Source organism: Anguilla rostrata, chromosome 14, assembly GCF_018555375.3.
Source record: "Anguilla rostrata isolate EN2019 chromosome 14, ASM1855537v3, whole genome shotgun sequence".
NCBI lineage: Eukaryota > Metazoa > Chordata > Actinopteri > Anguilliformes > Anguillidae > Anguilla > Anguilla rostrata.
In genome coordinates, this window is record NC_057946.1 from 28,121,552 (window position 1) to 28,141,919 (window position 20,368).

General features: G+C 46.5%; 1 protein-coding gene across 1 annotated transcript; it reads right to left on the reverse strand.

Moving 5' to 3' along the window:
• Window positions 1-4,460: 4,460 nt before the first annotated feature.
• Window positions 4,461-18,455, reverse strand: LOC135239927 (E3 ubiquitin-protein ligase RNF34-like). Its single transcript, XM_064308930.1, has 9 exons — window positions 18,282-18,455; window positions 13,376-13,612; window positions 11,659-12,270; window positions 10,736-10,777; window positions 9,098-9,145; window positions 8,296-8,500; window positions 6,765-6,794; window positions 5,795-5,836; window positions 4,461-5,002 (listed from the first exon to the last, which is right to left on the reverse strand). Exons 1-9 carry the CDS (start codon window positions 18,285-18,287, stop codon window positions 4,461-4,463), a joined length of 1,764 nt encoding a protein of 587 aa, XP_064165000.1. The 5' UTR covers window positions 18,288-18,455.
• Window positions 18,456-20,368: the final 1,913 nt, after the last annotated feature.

A 20,368-nucleotide genomic window follows, 5' to 3' on the forward strand; every position in this document is an offset into this window, starting at 1 on the left:
TAGCAAATCAGTTTTCTCCATTCATTGTATGCATGTGGTCCTGGTCACATCTCGTACAATATTGCCAAGCACAAGCAGTAGGGATACTGCTGCTCACAGACGTGAACCTCCCCAGTAGAACAGTTTTAAGATGTTTCTCACCAGATCAAATTTGCAGCATACACACTTACACAAATTTAAACTTTAAATCTGAACTTGTTCGCCCCCTTGATCTAGAGCACTGACATCTTTTCAGTTCAACACATTTTTGTCAACAAACATAATTGAAAACACTCCCCTTGTAGACCATTTGCGGCAGTCTTAACCCATGTACCCATGTCAGTTTCTCCCATGATAATATTTGTGTACATGACACCCATCTCTGTCTGTAACCATCCCTGATTTCCCACTGTCTAAATAAAGTATAAAAAACGTACATAAGAAGACAGAATGGATCAGCTCTGGATCTTATCATAAGGGAGGAGAGACACCAAGAGTAGGCGACACTGTCATTAGTTAAGGTACTATATTTTTATTAAAGGCTGTTCTTTTTGTCAGTTACCAAAATAAAAAGATAAACATTCCATGTTACAAAGTCCAGACCAGACCTGGTCAAACTGCTGAATACACACTGTCTGCAGCTGCCATTGTGACACTTTTTGAGAAATAGCAGCATGCAGTTTCCTGTTATACATACAACGCACACACACACATAAAAACATCCTCATACACTCCCATCTACATTCAGCGATCACTTTATTAGGTACACCTGCTCCTCCAAATAGCCAATCACATGGCTACAAATCAATATATATTAAGCATCCAGAAATGATAAAGGGGTTTAGATGTGTATAGGTGTACCTAATAAAGTGGCCACTGAGTGTATATCCACACACGCTTATAGACTCACACACAAGCATACACACAGAATCCCACATATATATATATATATAGTGCAGTCCAAGTATTTGTACACAATTCTTCATTTATTTCCATCTACTTCAACACACTGGATTTGAAATAAAACAATGAAAACGAGGTGCGGTAAAGTGCAGACGGTCGGCTTTAATTTGAGGGTATTTACATCCATGTTGGGCCAAGGCATTTAGGAATCGCAGCCCTTTTTACACAGTTCCCCAATTTTAGGGGTCCAAAAGTAATCGGACAATTGGCTGCTCAGCTGTTTCTTGGCAAGCTGTGTTCAGTTGCATCATTAGTTCATGCACAAGAATGTCGACAAAAGGTCTAGAGTTCTTTCTAGGTGGGGCATTTGCATTTGGAGTCTGTTGCTGTTGTCTCTCAACACGAGGACCAAGGAAGTGTCAATGTCAGAAAAGCAGGCCATCGTGAGGGTGAAAAATCTGAATAAATCAGACAGCAAAAACATTGGGCGTGTCAAAATTAACTGTTCGGTACATTGCTGAGGAGCAAGAACACACTGGTGAGCTCAACAATAGCAAACGGCCTGGTAGACCACAGAAGACCACTGTAGTGGATGACCACAGGATACTCTTAGTTGAGAAGAAACTGTTGAACAGATCACGAACACCCTCCAGGATGTAGGCATAGATGTGTCAAAGACTACCATAAGGAGAAGACTACACCAGCATAATCTCAGAGGGTTCACTGCAAGATGCAAACTATGTAAGCCTGAAAAACAGAACAGCTCGCTTAGAGTTTGCTAAAAAGCACATAAAAAACTATAGTGCTTATAGACAGATGAGTATTAACCTGTACAAAAGTGATGGAAAGAAGAAAGAAAGGAAGTGCTAATAATCCAAGACTGTAATTCCTATGCAGCGCATCTGATATGAATGTAAATATCCTCAAATTAAAGCTGACAGTCTTTAACCTCATATTCATTGTTTCAAATCCAATGTACAGAGCCAAAACAACAAAACTGTGTCACTGTCCAAATACTTACGGGCTGCTTCGTATATCCACACACACACACATGCACACACACACGCACGCACACACACCCACGACACACACACCCACACACACACACGCGCACGCACACACACACACCCACACAAGCACACGCACACACACACACATGCATGCACACACACACACACACACACACACACGCATGCACACACACACGCGCACACACACACACGCATGCACACACACGCACACACACACACACACGCATGCACACACACACGCACACACACATACACACACACACTGGTTGTAGTGTTAGTGTTTTAAAGGTCTGTTTTTGTCTCGAAACAGAAAGGGAGGAATAAAAGTAGGGTGATGAAACCTAAGTGTCCACTAGGAGGCATTAGACCAGCATACTGTGTCCTCAGCATCTCAAAGCTCCACTATCATTGGTGGACAGATCGCTCTAGCCAATCAAATCAACAGTAGTTACACCCACAACAGTGAACACAACTTCAGTAATACGAAAATTGGTACATGAAAACAATATTGTCAGATACTATTAAATATTAAACATTCAAAACAAATGAAAAATATATATACTGTATGTACATCTCAGTTAACAGTAATATCAAACATATGCAATTCATTTTACAGCAATTAATTTTCCTCTATGTATTTCTATGTACCACAAGTGTGAGTAAATCTTTCATTATGTTTTTTCTCGACAGAGGAAGATGACTGTTAAACTAAAAAAACAGAACACAATCATCATAATCCCACCTTGTAAGAAAAAAAGAAAACCAAATTTTTAGAAAGTCACATTCAATCACAACATAAAACGAAGACATGTAGAATGTCAAGATTAATACTCAGCTATGAACCTTGAGGGGGGGGGGAACGAAGTAGCACCTGTATTGTCCTTGTAAAAGTCTGGCCCCTGCCGTGCGGTAGTTCAACAGACTGAGAGAGCGAGATGGAGGAAAGAGTGAGACTAATATTGCTAAGAGTCAAAGAACAGCATGAGTGCAACCTCGCAGCTCAGTGCTTTGCACATTTTAGGAGTGTGTGTGTTTTGTTTTTACCACCCATACCTCTGCTGCAGATGGGGAGGGGGGGGCAGGGGGGGGACGGGACGGGAGGGGACTTCACACTCTACGTTCTTAGATGTTGGGATGAAAGCAAAATGAGTTTATTTATTTCTTTACGTATGCTCATCCGTCTAATCGCTCCGGTAGGAAGGCCCAATTGCATTAGCGTTATGCGGTCTGCGGCTCCTTGTTTACTGGATCTGAGCAGCTGCTACTCATCAGCTGGAACTTAAATCACTTTCATGGAGGCTGTAACTGCAGCAGGATGGAAAAATTCACACCGGTCCATCCATTTCACACCCATGCTAAGAGTCACACACACACACACACACACACACACACATACATACACAGAATTGCCTAGGTAAGTCTACCACACTATTCTTGGCACCTCCTCCCACCCCACCCAGCCCTGCCCAGCACCTGCTTCTGCCCCCCTGACCCCACCTAGCCTCACCCCTGTGGAACACCACTATTCTGCCCCCCCCCCCCCCCCCGTTCCACCTCTGTAGAACACCATTACCCTACCCCCCCACCTCCCCACCTCCCAGCCCCACCCAGCCCTGCCCTGCCCTGCCCGCCGCCCCACCCCTGTAAAACAGCACTAATCCTTCATTCCATGCACTCTTTGCAGCAGATTCATTCTGTCCTTTTCCTACACCCCACACGTCTAAAAACAGCTCTGCATTTTTCTGAAAAACACTGTAAAATCACAAAGGTAAACAGTCTACATTATAAGTACTGTAAACCTAGTCCTGAAAGCAGTTTAACTCAGGCTGTTATAGAAGAGAGTTCTAGAATGTAAGGACTGCTACTGGAACCCCCTTTCTCCCTTTCGACAGTCTGGGATCTCTGCAGGGGGCTAAGAGAGAGTGAGTGAGAGAGATCCATTAAACTATCACTGCCCTCTGGTCCATCCATGGTTAGATCTCCAAATCCTCTTTGGCAGTGCTCCAGGGAGATAGGTCAAAAGTCACAGGCAAAGACCGTCTGAGCCGGAACACCATGACACCACGTCCATTTCAGTGGTTGAGATGCTAGGAACTCTTGTATTAGATGTTTTGGTAACCTTGATTGCGGTTGCCAGTGGTTGTGGTGGTCGTTGTGGTAATGGTGTTTGTGTTTGTGCTAGTGGGTGTGGCGATGGTCACTGTGGTACTGTAATGGTGATTGTGTCTGTCAGTGGTAGTAGTCATGAGTCATGGTAATGGTGATTCTGATTGTCAGTGGTTGCGATGAATCATCATGGTAATGGTGATTCTGGTAGATGGTGGTCTGATAGTTGCTGTGGTGTTTGTGATTCTGCTAACGGTGATTCTGGTGTCATTTGGAATGGTAAAACAATTCTGGGTGTCGTGGTTGTGGTGTCCGTGATTCAGGGTGTCGGTGATTCTGGTGTCGGTGGTAAAGGTGTCAGTAATTCTGGTTGCCGGTGGCTGTGCTGTCTGTGATTCTGGGTTTTGGTGATTCTGGCGTCAGTGGTAAGGGTGTCAGTGATTATGGTTGTTGGTGGCTGTGCTGTCCGTGATTTTGGGTGTCGGTGGTTGAGGTGCCAGTGGTAAGGGTGTCGGTGGTTCTGGCGTCAGTGGTAAGATTGTCAGTGATTCTGGCGTCAGTGGTAAGGGTGTTGGTGGTTCTGGCGTCAGTGGTAGGGGTGTTGGTGGTTCTGGCATCAGTGGTAAGGGTGTCGGTGGTTCTGGCGTCAGTGGTAAGGGTGTCGGTGGTTCTGGCGTCAGTGGTAAGGGTGTCGGTGGTTCTGGCGTCTAGGTCAGGTGGCACATGGTAAGGGTGTCGGTGGTTCTGGCAGTGAGGGTGCGTGTTCGCGCCAGTGGTAAGTGTCGGGTTTGGAGCCGACCGAGCTAGCTGAGACGCAGCGCGCACCACGTACTGCCTGCAGATGGGGCACTCGTTCATGCGCTTCCCACACCGGGTGCAGGTGACCATGTGACCACACTCCAGCAGCACACAGTCAATCACCGCATCCATGCAGATCCTGCACAGAGACTCGTCCTGATTGGTCAGCTGGGGTTTCAGACTGTCTGTGGAGAGAGGGGGGTGGGGAGAGATGTAAGACCTCCTCCATCGAGTGCAGTCTGAACAGGGGAAAAAGCTGGGTTAGCTCTGGCTAATGATTTTTTGGAAAAAGCTGTGATCCTTAAAATTTTACTGTAGGTAAAAATAGGACAAACATGTTCCACCCTGAAATAACTGTTATTATTGTTGATTACTTCCTTGTGAATCTGTGATCTCAAGTTCCAGTAAATAACAAAATCTACTAGGCACAGCATTTGGGCGTGAACACCACTCATCCCTAATTGGGAGTTGACAGCTTGGGACATAGTGAAGAGTAGATGATAGACAGGGAAGTGGACCTATCACAGCCAGGTAAAGCAGTCTGTTTCCAGGACAGAACGTAACATCTGTGCTCAAACTCACACCTCTTTAATGAGGGCGTTGCATATTCACACTCATAAACACCCTGCTCTAATAGCATGAGGTGACAGGACTGAGAACACGCTCATATACAGAGCACAAGCCTGAAAAGAACCGGAACAAGATAAGAACAAGTGAGCAGTGTGACTACATTTCCCATCATGCATCACTGTGATAGGTGCACATACTTGTGGCTTCCGGCAGGTGTAAGGATGATAGGAAGTGGTGTTCTTAAAGGGATATTTAACTTTCACTGCTATGACACAAGTACTTTTGTGGGGCTTACCCCATTGCATTTGCATACCGTGAATACTAGCAACATTACTTGTTGTTATACCAAAGTGAAATATCCCTTTAAGGGTGCGGCAGGGAAGCATTCACCGTGGAAACAGACTTACCATCGAGTCCACCGTTGCAGATGGGTGAGGGATATGCTACCACTGTTTGGGAAGGGACAGAAAAATACATTAAAGATCATGTCCAGTCTGAACTCAACTTCAGCACTGACCAGCATGTAGAACCCCAGAATCAGGGACTGATACTCTTAGGCTGAGGGGGAAGGGGCTTATATTCACCTTACATTTATTCATTTTTAATTTACACCCATATCTAGGGACATCAAAATGGAGCTTTAGAATGTACACAGCAGTGGGAGTACATGAGAAAGTACAAATCTCACAGAAAGTGTAACTTTTTGGTTTTTTACCTTCAGAGTCACAAAAAATGAATCATAGCTTGTTGTTAACCTGCACTGACACTAATGTTATGAGTCACTTTAGCAAAGAAACCCATGGCTAATAGCATGAGCCAACAAAAAGAGATCTTTAACATAATCTAAATAAAATGTTTAAAATACAACTGTTCGATTGTGGCTAGTGGCATCAAAGATTTCTGTCAACCGTTGATAAAAGGAAAAAGTTCCAGTACAGAATGTAGTTATTTAAAAAAAAATGTGTAGTCTGGTTCACAATCAACATGAATACCACTAGACTGCAATCCATCATTGTAAGTGGTCTGAGTGCCCTGCTGCTATGTAAATTGCAGTAGTATCATTTTCCACTTAAACTACCAGGAATGATGTTTGCATGATTGGAGTCTTAAATGTCAATTACCCAAAAGCACTGACCAATAATTTGGGATTAATTTGGGATTAAAAAGTGGGATTTATCGAGTGTGTGATAAAAAAAATATCGCGTGGGCTATCAGTGGAATTCTGGCAGTTCAAACTCATTTCAAGCTTGCCAGAAATGAATGTGTAAGTTCCTACCTAAATTGTAAATTATAATATTGGAACAAAGCAGATAGGCAAAAAAGTAACAAATTCAGGAAGTCCAATAAATCAGTAAAATAATTAAACAAGTCACATACCTGCTGTCACGTTGTTGCTGATGTTTTCCACTGAAAAGGCAAACAAAGGGAAAGTTTCAATAGACTTAGATTAGGTAGGAACAATACTAAGCAGATCAGACCTGTGCATAATTATTTTTTATGTTGTTAATTAATACCTAACATCGCTAATGAATCACAGACTACAGTTAGAAATAATTAAATGAACACTCCTTGAAGTATATGCAAAAAATCATGAATAATTTACCAGAAATATATTAGTGGGAAGAGAGATAAGATAATTAAACCCCTAGGGCCTGTTGTTGAAGGCATGCTCTGTGTCTGTGTGTGTGCGTGCGTGCGTGCGTGTGTGTGCGTGCCTGTGTCTGTGTGTGTACGTGCGTGTCTGTGCGTGTGTGCGCGTATGCATGTGCGTTGCGATGCAGGGACAGCCTGCCCCACCCGACAGCGCTCATCTCTGTGTATCCTGTCACCTCCCCTACTGCACGGCACCCTCAGCACCATGGACAGCAGCCGCATCCCAGAACAGCACAGTACAGACACCTCCTCTTCTGCAGCCCAGAGCAGCACAGTACAGACACCTCCTCTTCTGCATCCCAGAACAGCACAGTACAGACATCTCCTCTTCTGCAGCCCAGAGCAGCACAGTACAGACACCTCCTCTTCTGCAGCCCAGAGCAGCACAGTACAGACACCTCCTCTTCTGCAGCCCAGAGCAGCACAGACAGACACCTCCTCTTCTGCAGCCAGAGCAGCACAGTACAGACACCTCCTCTTCTGCAGCCCAGAACAGCACAGTACAGACACCTCCTCTTCTGCAGCCCAGAGCAGCACAGTACAGACATCTCCTCTTCTGCAGCCCAGAGCAGCACAGTACAGACACCTCCTCTTCTGCAGCCCAGAGCAGCACAGTACAGACATCTCCTCTTCTGCAGCCCAGAGCAGCACAGTACAGACACCTCCTCTTCTGCAGCCCAGAGCAGCACAGTACAGACATCTCCTCTTCTGCAGCCCAGAGCAGCACAGTACAGACACCTCCTCTTCTGCAGCCCAGAGCAGCACAGGGCAGCACAGGGCAGCACAGGGCAGCACAGATAGCAGTCATAATGACTCTGTTACTGGAAGCCTGCAGTTGCCTATGTTCCATCCTGGCTGCAGGCAATAAAAGCCCATCAGTTCCTCCATAAAAACCGCTGCAGCCCAACAGCCAGGGAACTGACGCTGACTGTGAATCTAAAGAGACTGACCTTCTCTGTTCACCCCTTCAGGGACGGACTCTGCGTCACAGCCCACCCCAAGCCTCCCCCCACACCGGCCACACCAGCACTACCGAGCCTCCCTTCATTCCCATCTCTGCCAGTCACCTGCCCATCTGTTCCTCACAGCCTCCCAGCCATCTTGGTTTTGTTAATGACTATGCTGTCCCGCCCATTTTAAAGGAGAGCGGAGGGTCGGCTCTCCTTTAAAAAAGTGTGTGCGTGTGTGTGTGTGTGCTTGTGTCTGAGTGTGAGTCTGTGGATGCGAGCGCGATGCGTTGGGCGTGGGCGCTCACGTGACTTCCTGTTGTACTCGTTCTCCCGGTACAGCCTGTTCACCCGCTCCACCAGCTCCCACTTCTCGCAGCAGCCGGAGTAGTTCACAAAGTTCCGCGCCAGGATCTCCTTCAGCTGGCGCACCGACAGGCCCTCGATGTCGTCCGCGTTGGCCAGGTCCGACAGCGACGCTCGGGCCTGCCTCTGCGCCAGGGGCGTGGCCTCCTGCGGGGAAACCAATCAGCACTACCCTGTAGAACCTGAGATACCAATCAAACTGCACTCATTCCAAACTCTGCCCCATAGAACCTCTGAGAGACCAATCAAACTACACTCATTCTGCACACTACCCTGTAGAACCTCACAGATACCAATCAAACTACACTCATTCTGCACACTACCCTGTAGAACCGCAACATTCTGGAACATTTACATTGTGTACATGTCCTCTTTTGACCTCAATACTACTATGCAACCCTACTGCATAAATACACTCCACACAGACAGGATAATAACATGCAACGTGATTGATAATACAGTATGCTGTGTATACTGGCATTAAACATGGCACAAACTGGGTCCTGCCAGTGAAAGACAACAATCTCTGTGTACTTAATTAACAGTTAATAGAACTGAATGATGATGTAATTTCCCCTTTGATGGCATCCTGTTCCCATGTATGATTTCAAATTTCAAGTCTCCCATGATGGCAGTTGACTGTGGAACAAAAAGAGGCTAAATCTATGTAGTACAAGCCGAGCTCTGACTGACAGGGAAGTGACAGACGGACAGACATACCAAAATGAACGCTAAGCTCCTCACCTCTGATTCCAGGTTCGGGAGAGAGAGGGAGGTGGGCTCCCTGTTACCCTGTGTGAGAGAAACACGTTTGTCATCACTGTGCACGCAAGCCATAACCACATCTAACATGCTGTATTTGATTTTTGTGCTGTTGGAACAGTTGCTTTTATATATCTGCTCTGCCTTATGGTAGGCCATTGGGTCAGATAAACTTTCTAGCATATAGCAGATATTATTAATAAACAAATCGCAGAAACAACACCTACAGCCTCAATCTTAGAAGTCAGTACACTGTATCTATAACGTCAATCGTACAAGTCAGTACACTGTACCCAAAACCTCAATCTTACAAGTCAGTACACTGTACCTACCACCTGAATCGCACAAGTCAGTACACTGTATCTACAACCTCAGTCTTACAAGTCAGTACACTGTACCAACGACCTCAATCTTACAAGTCAGTACGCTGTACCAACAACCTCCATCTTACAAGTCAGTACACTGTACCTAAAACCTCAATATTACAAGTCAGTACACTGTACCTAAAACCTCAATCTTACAAGTCAGTACACTGTACCAACAACCTCAATCTTACAAGTCAGCACACTGTACCAACAACCTCAATCTTACAAGTCAGTACACTGTACCAACAACCTCAATCTTACAAGTCAGCACACTGTACATACAACCTCAATCTTACAAGTGTACACGTACAAACTCAATCTGGTACCGAACAACCTCAATCTTACAAGTCACACACGTCCACTCATCTACATGTACACTGTACAACGCTCATCTTACCTGACATCACCAGTCTTACAGCACTCTCCAGTCTTAGAGCAGAAACATTGGCCACAGCTGCAGTCCAGCGCTTTACATTTCCACTGTTCAAAAACCTGCACATAAGTTGGTGGGTATTTTGCTAGGAAAAGCATGCTCACAGCAAAGCAGGTGTGGATGTGTCCTGAGCAGTGCAATCTAATGCCCTTTCTCCCTGCACCTGGGGCAGATTCTGTTTGACTTTGTGACCCAGAGCGATCAATGTGACAGATCAATATGGATTCCCTGTGTCCAAACCCTATTTACATAAATGTTGCTTCAATTCCTAGTCACATGTGTCAGACATTTTTAAAATGTCATGTTATGGGTGGGTGGGGTGGGGTGGGGCAAGAAAGTAGGCTTCTGTCTCCACAAAATGGCTGCTGTTGCAGTGTTTCCCCTACATAGAGTGTCGCTGTGGATTTCTGGCACCGCTGCTAGAATTAAATTTAATGCTGCGCTTCGAGGCAAATGGGTCCATCGGCTCAGAATAACTTTGTTGGAAGAAACAACTGAAGCTGTGGCATACATTATCTCGCAAAACATTTATTACTTGACACTACGAGCAGAACACTAATCTATTACCATATTGTTCACATATCGGGCATAAAACACTCATAAATGGTTGCGTTCGCTGACTCTTGCTTTGCAATCAACTTGTAATATGTGCAACGGTGTAAGCTTGTAACGGGAACGTTTGCGGCCTCTGACTTCCTGACCGCGGGAGGACCCTCCTCTCGGTCACGTTCGCGGTTAACGTCTCTGGTCAACCGGGGCATAAAGAAGAGCCTGCTCCTCTGTGCCTGTCCCCTTCCTCCTGTGACCCTGCAATAAACTCACTGCTTGATCGATTAGGCACCAGTTTGAGGCAGGAGCTCCCCCCTAGGAGGAGAAAATGGAGAATCCCATTTAGTACGCTTTAAACATTGAAATTGCAGTAAATGTTTGATTGACAGCTCCAATACAACGAGCCAATCAAATGTTCGGGTGCACAAAATGATCTACCAATGCGGTTACAGGGAACACACACATAGGATTCCGTTGCATCGGTGACTTTATGAGCATAAAAACTCCAGACTTAACAAAAAAACTTCGCAGCTTTGCTCTGAGGGTAAAGACACTTGTCTAACTGACCAAACGCACTCCTTAAGGACCTTGACGGACTATGTGGAGTGCACCATCCCGCATCTTGCTTCATCGCCGAGACAGATTTGGCCTGCCACCGTCCACCAAAATAAACCACGCCGGTTTATTTCTCATCGACAGCTGGTTAGAGGAAGAAGTATCTTCAGACCTTTTCCCCGATATCTCCCTTGCGGCCGGACCCAAGCGGAAGATCTGTGCACGTCCAACGTCTCTTTCCAAATATAATGCCACGTTTACTCACGAACATCCACAGAGCTTAATTTGTCCAGGTTTTCATCAAAAACTACTTTCTACAAAGTACACAAACTTTGCATAGCCGTACAAGGAACCACTCTGGGTAAGTGGTACCTGAATTTCAATTTTGGGTGAACTGCCCCTTTAAACAACCACAGGCTTCAGACTCCTGTTTTAGCATTTTTAACAAACCTGTACAAGATTCCTGCCCCACAGGCACACTTACACCGTTAAATGTCCAGTGTTAGGGTTTCCCCATTTCCCACCAGTAACGTAGTCAATCTAACACTACATCAGCAACAGTTTACATCTGCAGCTACCTCTGCTCATTGTAATTTATATTCAGAAAGACACTGGAAGAACAGCGAGAGAGAAGGCAGTACCTGGCTGGTGGTCCCTGAGCTGTCTCTCCTGCTGATTGGTTCTCCCAGAGGGGCAGAGACTGTGGAGTGTTTGGAGGCAGAGCGTGTGGTTGAAGGAGGTGGGGCAGACGGGGGGCGGGAGGGAAAACTGCCTGTGTTGGGGCTGTCAAGGTCATCGGGGTCATCAGTGTCCTCAGGGTCATCGGGATCATCAGGGTCGTCGGGGTCATCGGGATCGCTAGGGTCATCAGGGTCATCGGGGTCTTCAGGGTCATCAGCGTCGTCAGGATCACTAGGGTCATCGGGATCGTCAAGGTCGTCAGGGTCATCGGGGTCGTCAGGGTCATCTGGATCGCTGCGGTCATCGGGACTGCCGAGGTCGTCGGGGTCGTCGTGCCCCGCCCCCCGGTGGCACAACACCAGGTCCACCAGGTCGGCCTTCTCCCTGCAGGTATCCGTGGCGACGTTGTGCAGCTGCAGGTACTGGCGCAGGTCCTTGACGCGCAGGCGCATGAGCTGCGGCCGCTGGAACGCAGTACCCCTCAGCAGCTGGCAGGTGGCGCAGCGGTGCAGCTCATCCTGCGGCTCCGCGCACACCGAGCAGAAACTCTTCTTACAGTCGCAGCACACATACTGCAAGACAGGGGGCGAGAGAGGCAGGGGGAGGGAGGGAGAGAGGGAGAGATCGGGGGGGGAGAGAGGGAGGGAGAGGGAGGGGAAAGAGGGGGACAGGCAGAGAAAGAGGGGGAGGGAGGGAGGGAGGGAGAGAGAGAGCGGGAAAAAGAGGGGGAGAGGTAGAGAGAGGGGGGGACGAAGGGAGGGAGAGAGAGAGCGGAGACAGAGGGGGAGAGGCAGAGAGAGAGGGGGAGGGAGGGAGGGAGAGGGAGAGCAGGGAAAGGGAGGGAGAGGGAAGCAGAGGGAGAGAGAGCAGGGAAAGAGAGGGGAAGAGGCGGATAGAGAGGGGGAGGGAGGGAGGGAGAGAGAGATCGGGGAAAGAGGGGGAGAGGCAGAGAGATTTTGAATTTTATCCTCGTGCAAGCGGTGTGTGCGTGACATGTATGTGTGGGGCTGGGCGTTGGTGGCGACAGGCGCGTGTGTGGAAGTGATACCTCACAAGGGGGAGCGTGAGGATTGTCCTAATGACGGAGAACAAGCTCCACAGAGAGGCCTCCCCCATCCCTTTAACATCCTGCTCCAAGCCTCCGTAGCCCCGCCCTGCCCCGCCCACTCTGAGACCTGCTGATGCACAGCCTTCCTGGGTGTGAAAAATCTCCCTGAAATTAGTAATACTCTCACTAGTAGAAGCGGGAGTGACAGGAGTAGTAGTAAGAAGTAGTAATAATAGAAGTAGCATTAGTCATTATAGTAGCAGTAGTAGCGATATTAATAGTGGTAGCATTAGCAATTATATTAATATTAGTAAAGGTAGCAGCAATAATATTTATACCTATAGCAGTAGTGGTAGAGGTAATACTAGTACTAACAGTGCTAGAAGTAGCAGTCGTGTTAACAGAAGAGTCACATTAATATTAGCGCTAGTAGCAGCAGCAGCAGCAGCAATGAAGCAGTAGTGTGAAAGCAGCAATGGCAGCGCTAGCGGTTAGTTAGCCTTAGCAGCGGCAGAAGTGGTTTCTCACACTTCCTCCTGCATTCCTCCGAGCCCCCTGTGCCAGGCCCACCCCACGCCCGCGGCACGCCCCCGGGGGCGCCACGCCCGTCGCCCAGCCTCGCGGCTCACCTTCCTCCTGAAGACGGAGAAGGTCTGGCCGCAGGCCTTGCAGACCAGACCGGCGGAGGCAGGGGCGGGGGGGGCGGGGGCGGCGGCGGCGGCGGCAGCGGAGGCGGAGTGGGGGTAGGCGGAGTAGGCGGCGCTGGGCGCGAAGCGGAACGGCTGCTGGCCCCGCACCGGGCCGCCCGTCCCCATCACCTCATTCAGGAGCCCGCAGCACGACGCCCACACGGAGGAGGCCCCCGCCTGCGGAGACACACGCACACGCCGTCAGGGGCGGGGCTCAACGGGGAGGGGGTGGGGCTTAGCGAAGCAGGGCGGGGCAAACCTGAGGAGCTGGGGCACATGGGAGGAGGCAGGGCATACGGGGGGGCAGGGCGTGGCATACAAGAGGGGAGACTGTACCCGTTACCGTGGAGGCACCAGAGAGAGAGAGAGAGCGTACAGCCCATCGTCCGTGACATAGCGTCGCGGCACAGAGCTTAATGTCGCTGCGGCTGTTAGCTGAACCAAATCGTTCCCACTAGACCCATTTTCTGCATCCTATGTGATGACAGTTTGTTTAATTGATTTACGTAAATTGTTTCATTGAAAGGTTGCTTAAGAAAAGGTATGCTGAAAGGATAATTATCCTATGTCGTAGTTGTTATATAGAAATAGTTACCTCTGGCAACAGTTGACGGGTTATGTTTTTGTCCAACCCCATCTGTCGGGGTGTCTGTCTGACTCTTAGCAGGATATCTCCAAAAGTTTCATTGAAACTTTGTGGAACGCTTGGTCATGGGGCAAGGAAGACCTGATTAATCTTTAATACCAATTGGCCAAAGGGGGGAGTGGCAGTGGGCATATATTTCACCAAAAGGCATATAACTTTCGAACGAATTTATATAAAACCAGGAAACTTTGTGGAAATGTTGATCAGGAGGCAATGAAAAACAGATTAAAGTTTTGTACCAATTAGACAAAGGGAGGCGTGGCAGTGGGTGTGCCTTCTCACAAAAAGGCATATAACTTCCAAACTAATTCATTTAACTCAACTCAAGCCAGGACTAAATTCACTTAGGCCTAAGTGAAATTGGTACACTTCATGAGAAACTTTTAAAACAGTAACGGATTGATTAATTGCACGCTAACTCAAATTCCAGCCTGTTTCTACCTCACGGGACATTCTGTTTGCAGTCATGTTTGAGTTCTCGCTGAGTAAATATATTATTCCTGAAGTACAACAGATCGAATCGAATCCTCATAAAGATGTTAAATCGACTCCATCAAATAATAGTAAAATGCACAGATTTTTATAGCAACAGGCTGTGATCTCATCTTTTCTGTACTTATCTGTCTCTGGATATATTAAAATCTGACTGGCGTTTTTAATAATGCTGAATTCTGAACCGCTACCTGGATCTCTTGCATGCTTTATCTTTCACCTGTTAATATGACTATCCCTGTCACACAGGGGTTTACACAGTCTAATACCTGTGCATCCCGTACGCTAGCTTCAACCTCGCAGGAATAAACATGCAAGACGAAGCCTCACATCGACCTTCTGTGTGCGACCTCCTTCTGGACCTAGGTCACACACCGAAAGTATATAATCCAAGCAAGAGCAGAAAGGAAGGAAAACATCCGTGTAGCTTATCTTCTGATCCTGAAATCTGTGCTGTTATTCTTATTCAGTATCCTGCATACATGGCTCCTAGATTGTGCATGAGGTGGGCCACATCCCTGCAGAAAATTCCAGTTTAAACCAGCCTAAACTGGTCAGGCTGGTTTAAGCCGTGTGTTTGACACTCAGAGCTGGTTTTGGCTGGTCGACCAGCTGTTCACCAGCAGACCAGCCTGTAGTGAGCTAGTCCACCAGTTTTGGCACCACCTTACTAGGCACTAGCAGCTTAGCCACCTTTAACCAGCTTTGACCAGCCACAAACCAGTCTTAGCTGATAATTTCACCAGGGATGTTTGTCAAAAAATATTGGTCTGTATTATACATACCCCATGGACATTCAAACCAGTGAAATTAAACCCTGCACTAACTGTATACTGAATACAAGTTGCAGAGCACATACAAGTTACACACAGTATTTTGTTACAAATATTTAAATTCCACATATGAATATATACACATCATCTAGCCTATAAGCCATATGCCTATTTTAACTATTTACGTTTGGTTGTGAGTTTGTTAAGTTTAAGAGCCACTGTCCTGTATTTTATGGATAGCCAAAAGAGTCACAAAAGCCTTGGATAGTGTGTCAGAATTGTCCTGTCAGAGTAGTAAAAATAAAATTTAAAAGCCTATATTAGATGAGGCGTGCAAATCACCTTACTAATTGGCTACCTAGCGACCCCTGCCGGTCGACCCATAGAATTCAGCCAAAGCCGCATATGAAAAGCCTTCCTCCAGTTCTATGCCTCGGTAGCCGTAGTCATCAGCTTAAAGAGAAACAGCAGGCAACACCACGCGGAGGAGAACGGTGTATGTCAACATCTTTTTTCTCATTTTTTCAAATGTTATTTTTCCCTGTTTTTTAACCCACCCACTGGGGATGCGCAAAGCCAGTGCATTCATGGTCCCAAGCCCGGATAAATGGGGAGGGTTGCGTCAGGAAGGGCATCCGGCGTAAAAACATATGCCAAATCAAAATATGTGGATCTGATCCGCTGTGGCAACCCCTAACGGGAACAGCCGAAAGAAGAAGAAGAAGATTTTTCCCTGTTTTTCTCCCAATGTAGCGGCCAATCATACTCTAGTACTATTCAGTTCCCTGCGTACTGCTGAAAATTCGCCGCTACAAAACTCCATGGAGCGCAACCTCGTCGGTTGGTCGGCACGACTTCTCGAGCCCCGGACCTTAATTCCGCCCTGTGCGTGCCGAATCTCCCCGGCGAGTAGCACCCACCCCTCCTCTGGAGCGGCCGTCCAATTCACTCCCACAATGCACCGGCCGTACCCGGATCCGGCACGGAGAGTAAACGCATTGACTCTAAAGCCAGCGCTTTGACCACTGCGCCACCACGGCGCACAATTCCAATTCACTTTCTCCATTGCCATTATACCAGTACAATGAACCCGCGTACGCACTTCCCGTGCACACAAAGAAGACAAACTAAAATAGAATTATAACCCAGAAAAAGAGTCCACACTCTCCTGATTCAGCAGTGGGGTTCCGCGCATGTATGCAGGCAGCTGCGGGGGCAGATGATTTGCCATTGCAAAATGGGATGGGAATTGGATACTGTCGGCACCAAATTAATTTTTTTAAATTGTGGTTGGAATGGAAGCCAGGAGGATCCCCACCCCCCCGACATACACACAGACACAGCCACACAAACACACACACACACACACACACACACCATCCATCTGTGGAACAACTCGGATAGCTGTTCTTCAGTATATATTACCTTATTCCAATATATTATCATATATACGGAACCTGTTTTTGGGGCCACTTCAATTCAGGTTGTTTTAAATCAGAAAGATACAGTTACACTTGCATAGAAAATTGAAATTTCACCAAAATCTGCTATTATGAACATTATACGTGTACAGGATATGGTTAATTTATTGTTTTATGCACAGGGGAAAACAAAATATAAAAAGTAAGTGCCCAGACAGAAATAAAACTGATTGGTGAACATGTGAAATGTCCATCTCTAACATCATTACAGATTAAATTACCCTGCAATTATTCAGTGCTATTCTTGCTGAGTGTGGCATTCTTGGAAGTGATTATCCTGTAGGCCCAAATGATATCTCTTAAATCCTGTTCAAAAAGTACGAAAATTATTATTAGTTTTTTTTAAGGGGGAGGGGTGGGGCGCTAAACTGCTTAGCTGACGGCGGAGTTTGTCAATTGTGTAGTTAGCATGCCATGTCCCGAGCATGCCACTGACACTAATTTGAAGACATACTGCCTGCGGCACAATGAATACCGCTCGCAAACGTGGTGGCCTCTTGCCAAGCATTTCATGCGATCTTACTCGCACATTTTTTTAATTCCTCAGACAATACGATTACAAAATACAGCTGTTTAAAAAAAAAAAGCATATTTGTGTCAGTGGGATATGACCTGTGCTTTTAATAAATACAGGCTGTATAACAACACCCCCCACCCACCCACACTTTCTTTTTTTGCAGGGCAATGTTGTGGTTACATTTACCTTTACATCTGCATTTCCATGTGTAATCGTCATCTCCATCATAATAACCATTATCATAATCGTCATCATCACCATCATCGTGGTTGTTGAATTGATATAATCACTAGTATTTCACCGCCAGTTGCTCGATAGCGGTAACCGATCAGCCTGCGTGTTTATGTTTATTCAAAGCTTCAGCATAGACCCTTCCACGCAACGACTGCGGTAATAAAAGCGGGATCCCGTTAGAATCGGAGTTGTGCTATAAATGACCACTACCAATCCGTTCTCGCGCCAGCCAGTATTGACAGCGGCTACGGCAGGTTAGCTGCAGAGACGGAAGTGAAATTTTGCGAGTCCTAAGATGCAGTGTCTCACGCTTTAATGCCACTTTGTAGGTCGACACAAACGTTTAATCGTGGTATGATATGCTTTTCTAATGAATAGGGAATATGCATAAATATTTAAATCTTTGCAGCAGGCTATACCTGCCGGCAAAAATGAACTGATGTAAACGACAATTCACGCTAGCTTGCCGCCCCCTAAAATAAATGTAGCAATATATAGGACGTTGTGTAAATGACTATATGCAGTTGAATGTATATTGGAATTTTGCGAGTTATCTTGAAACAAAAAGAGCATCCGGTCATTCCCCTCCGTCACTAATGCCACCCCAATATTAAAGTTAAACCCTAGCAACGCCCTGGAATGTTCGGTTCAATTGATAAAGCAAAATTATGCATGCATTCATATGATAGGAAAATTGCCGTACCTTCATAGTAACTCCTGATTGTGGAATTTACCAAAAATATTGAAAGGATGACCATTGCAAGCGCAGCACTGAGCTCTCCATTACGTATTCGTTTTTCTGTCACTTCCATTGAATTTGTAGAACGAGTATAACATAATGGACAGGCTTTGTACCAATGACAACAGAGACCAAGGCAACCTTATCCTGTAAAGGCCAATCATCGATGTGTGTAACGCCAAAGGGGCGTTTACTTTGATTTCGGCTATTTCAGTGGGCGCGCGTGTATAGGCTGTACTAGCTGGTGGAGTGTGCAGGCGTAGCGTAAACGTGCCCATTTTTAATGCAACTGACGCAGCATGCGCTGGAGACATTCGGCTTTCTTCCTTTGGCAGGATTAGGAGGAAAGAACGTCTGATCGATTTAAGATATCTTTTCACGCTGTAGCCTACACATTTGGGCTTCAAAGGGTCTACCTGAATACAATGGTATATCTTGCTAGCAAACAGGCCACTGTAGCTCAATGGCTTGCCATATCAAACTGTTTTAATCGGTGAAATTTTTTCGTGAAAGCATGTGGCTAAAATAAATTGCGCTTAGCTCGGTCAGCCAGGCTTTGTGATTAATTTCTGTGCACGGGTCTATTCATGAAGACACTGCCTGGTACCGGGCTGAATTAATATAAATATATTGGACGAGAGGGGCTACGGAACGTATACATAAGTACTTAAAATTAAAGTAATCGTACTACAGGTCGGCCAACAGCTCTGCAGTGTATGTAAACTGCTGTCGCGCTGCCTTGTCAGATACTAGAACAGCTTTCTGCCGTCTACTTCCAGTCCATGTCAATTGTGCAGTGAAGGAGAATCACAATGATTTTCTAGATTGTCCAGAGAGACTTACACAACTTTTACATGGCATTTACATTACATCCTATTATATACTGGATATATACTGAATACTGAAGCAATGCAGGTTAAATCCCTTGCCCTGCCCAGGAATCAAACCTGCAACCTTTCAGATACAAGACCAGTTCCCCAACCATTACACTACACTGCCGCCCATATAGGGTGGGATTCATGTCATCAGATCCTACACAGGAACCAGGCCTCTCCACTCTGGGCCTGTCCTGCTCCGGACTCTGTACCTACCTTTAAACCCACCCTACTCCTGGTGGCACAGGGCTAATTGTGCCCCGCTGGCTGCTGTGGTCTGTAGGTCATAATAGAGTGACATCATTCACCTGTTCCTTGGCTACGGCTGTAGTGTTGTGGATTTGGATTTAAAACCTGTCACGTTTTTAGATCATTCTGTTTTCTTTTCAAGAAAATCTCTTGCATCTGATTTATAATCCACACCGTTTCGCAAAATCAGTGTAAAGGTAGCATAGCTGTGCATGTACTGTCCTTCTGCTGCTGTTCAAAAAGCTGATGTAATTCACTACCAGTCCACTAGAAGGCCCCATGTCACCATTCCATGAAGATTGGTTCGCCCTGGTCAGCCCAGACAGTTGAGCTCCATTAATCCTACCCACCAGATAAAGAAAAGATACATTATAAGATACTTCTCCTTACTTTTTGAGCTTTACACAGGCTAGCCCCAGTTTATCTGAATGATCTCCCCCTATAATCCCTCACCAATGCTCCAGCTCACTGGGAGCCAGCCTCCTTGTTAGATTCTGAGAATAGCTAAAAGTACCATTGGTGGTAGAGCCTTTTCCCATCATGCTCCTTTCCTATGGAACTGTTTGCCTGCTCATATCCATGCTGCGGACACTCTCTCTATATTTTAACCGATGGTGGGCTTCAGGCTTCCTTTTTAATCTAATCCTACGGTTGGGAGGCTGATGTAAGTTGAGCCAGTCATGGCCTGGTGGTGGCAGTCTCAGGGTTGCCCTCGTGATGGTATTGGCCCTCTACTTTCGTTCCTCTAGCTACGATGTCACAGGCTTAGGTTTTCCTTATTTCACACAGGCACCTCTATCTGTCTTGCTCGGCAAACCAACGTATCTGAGCCGCCTGATTGGTTATATTTCTCTCCTCTTTTCCCCACATCGGGCACCTGCCTGGAGCAGCAGCCATAAGACTGACTGAGCTCCCTCCCCCAGGCAC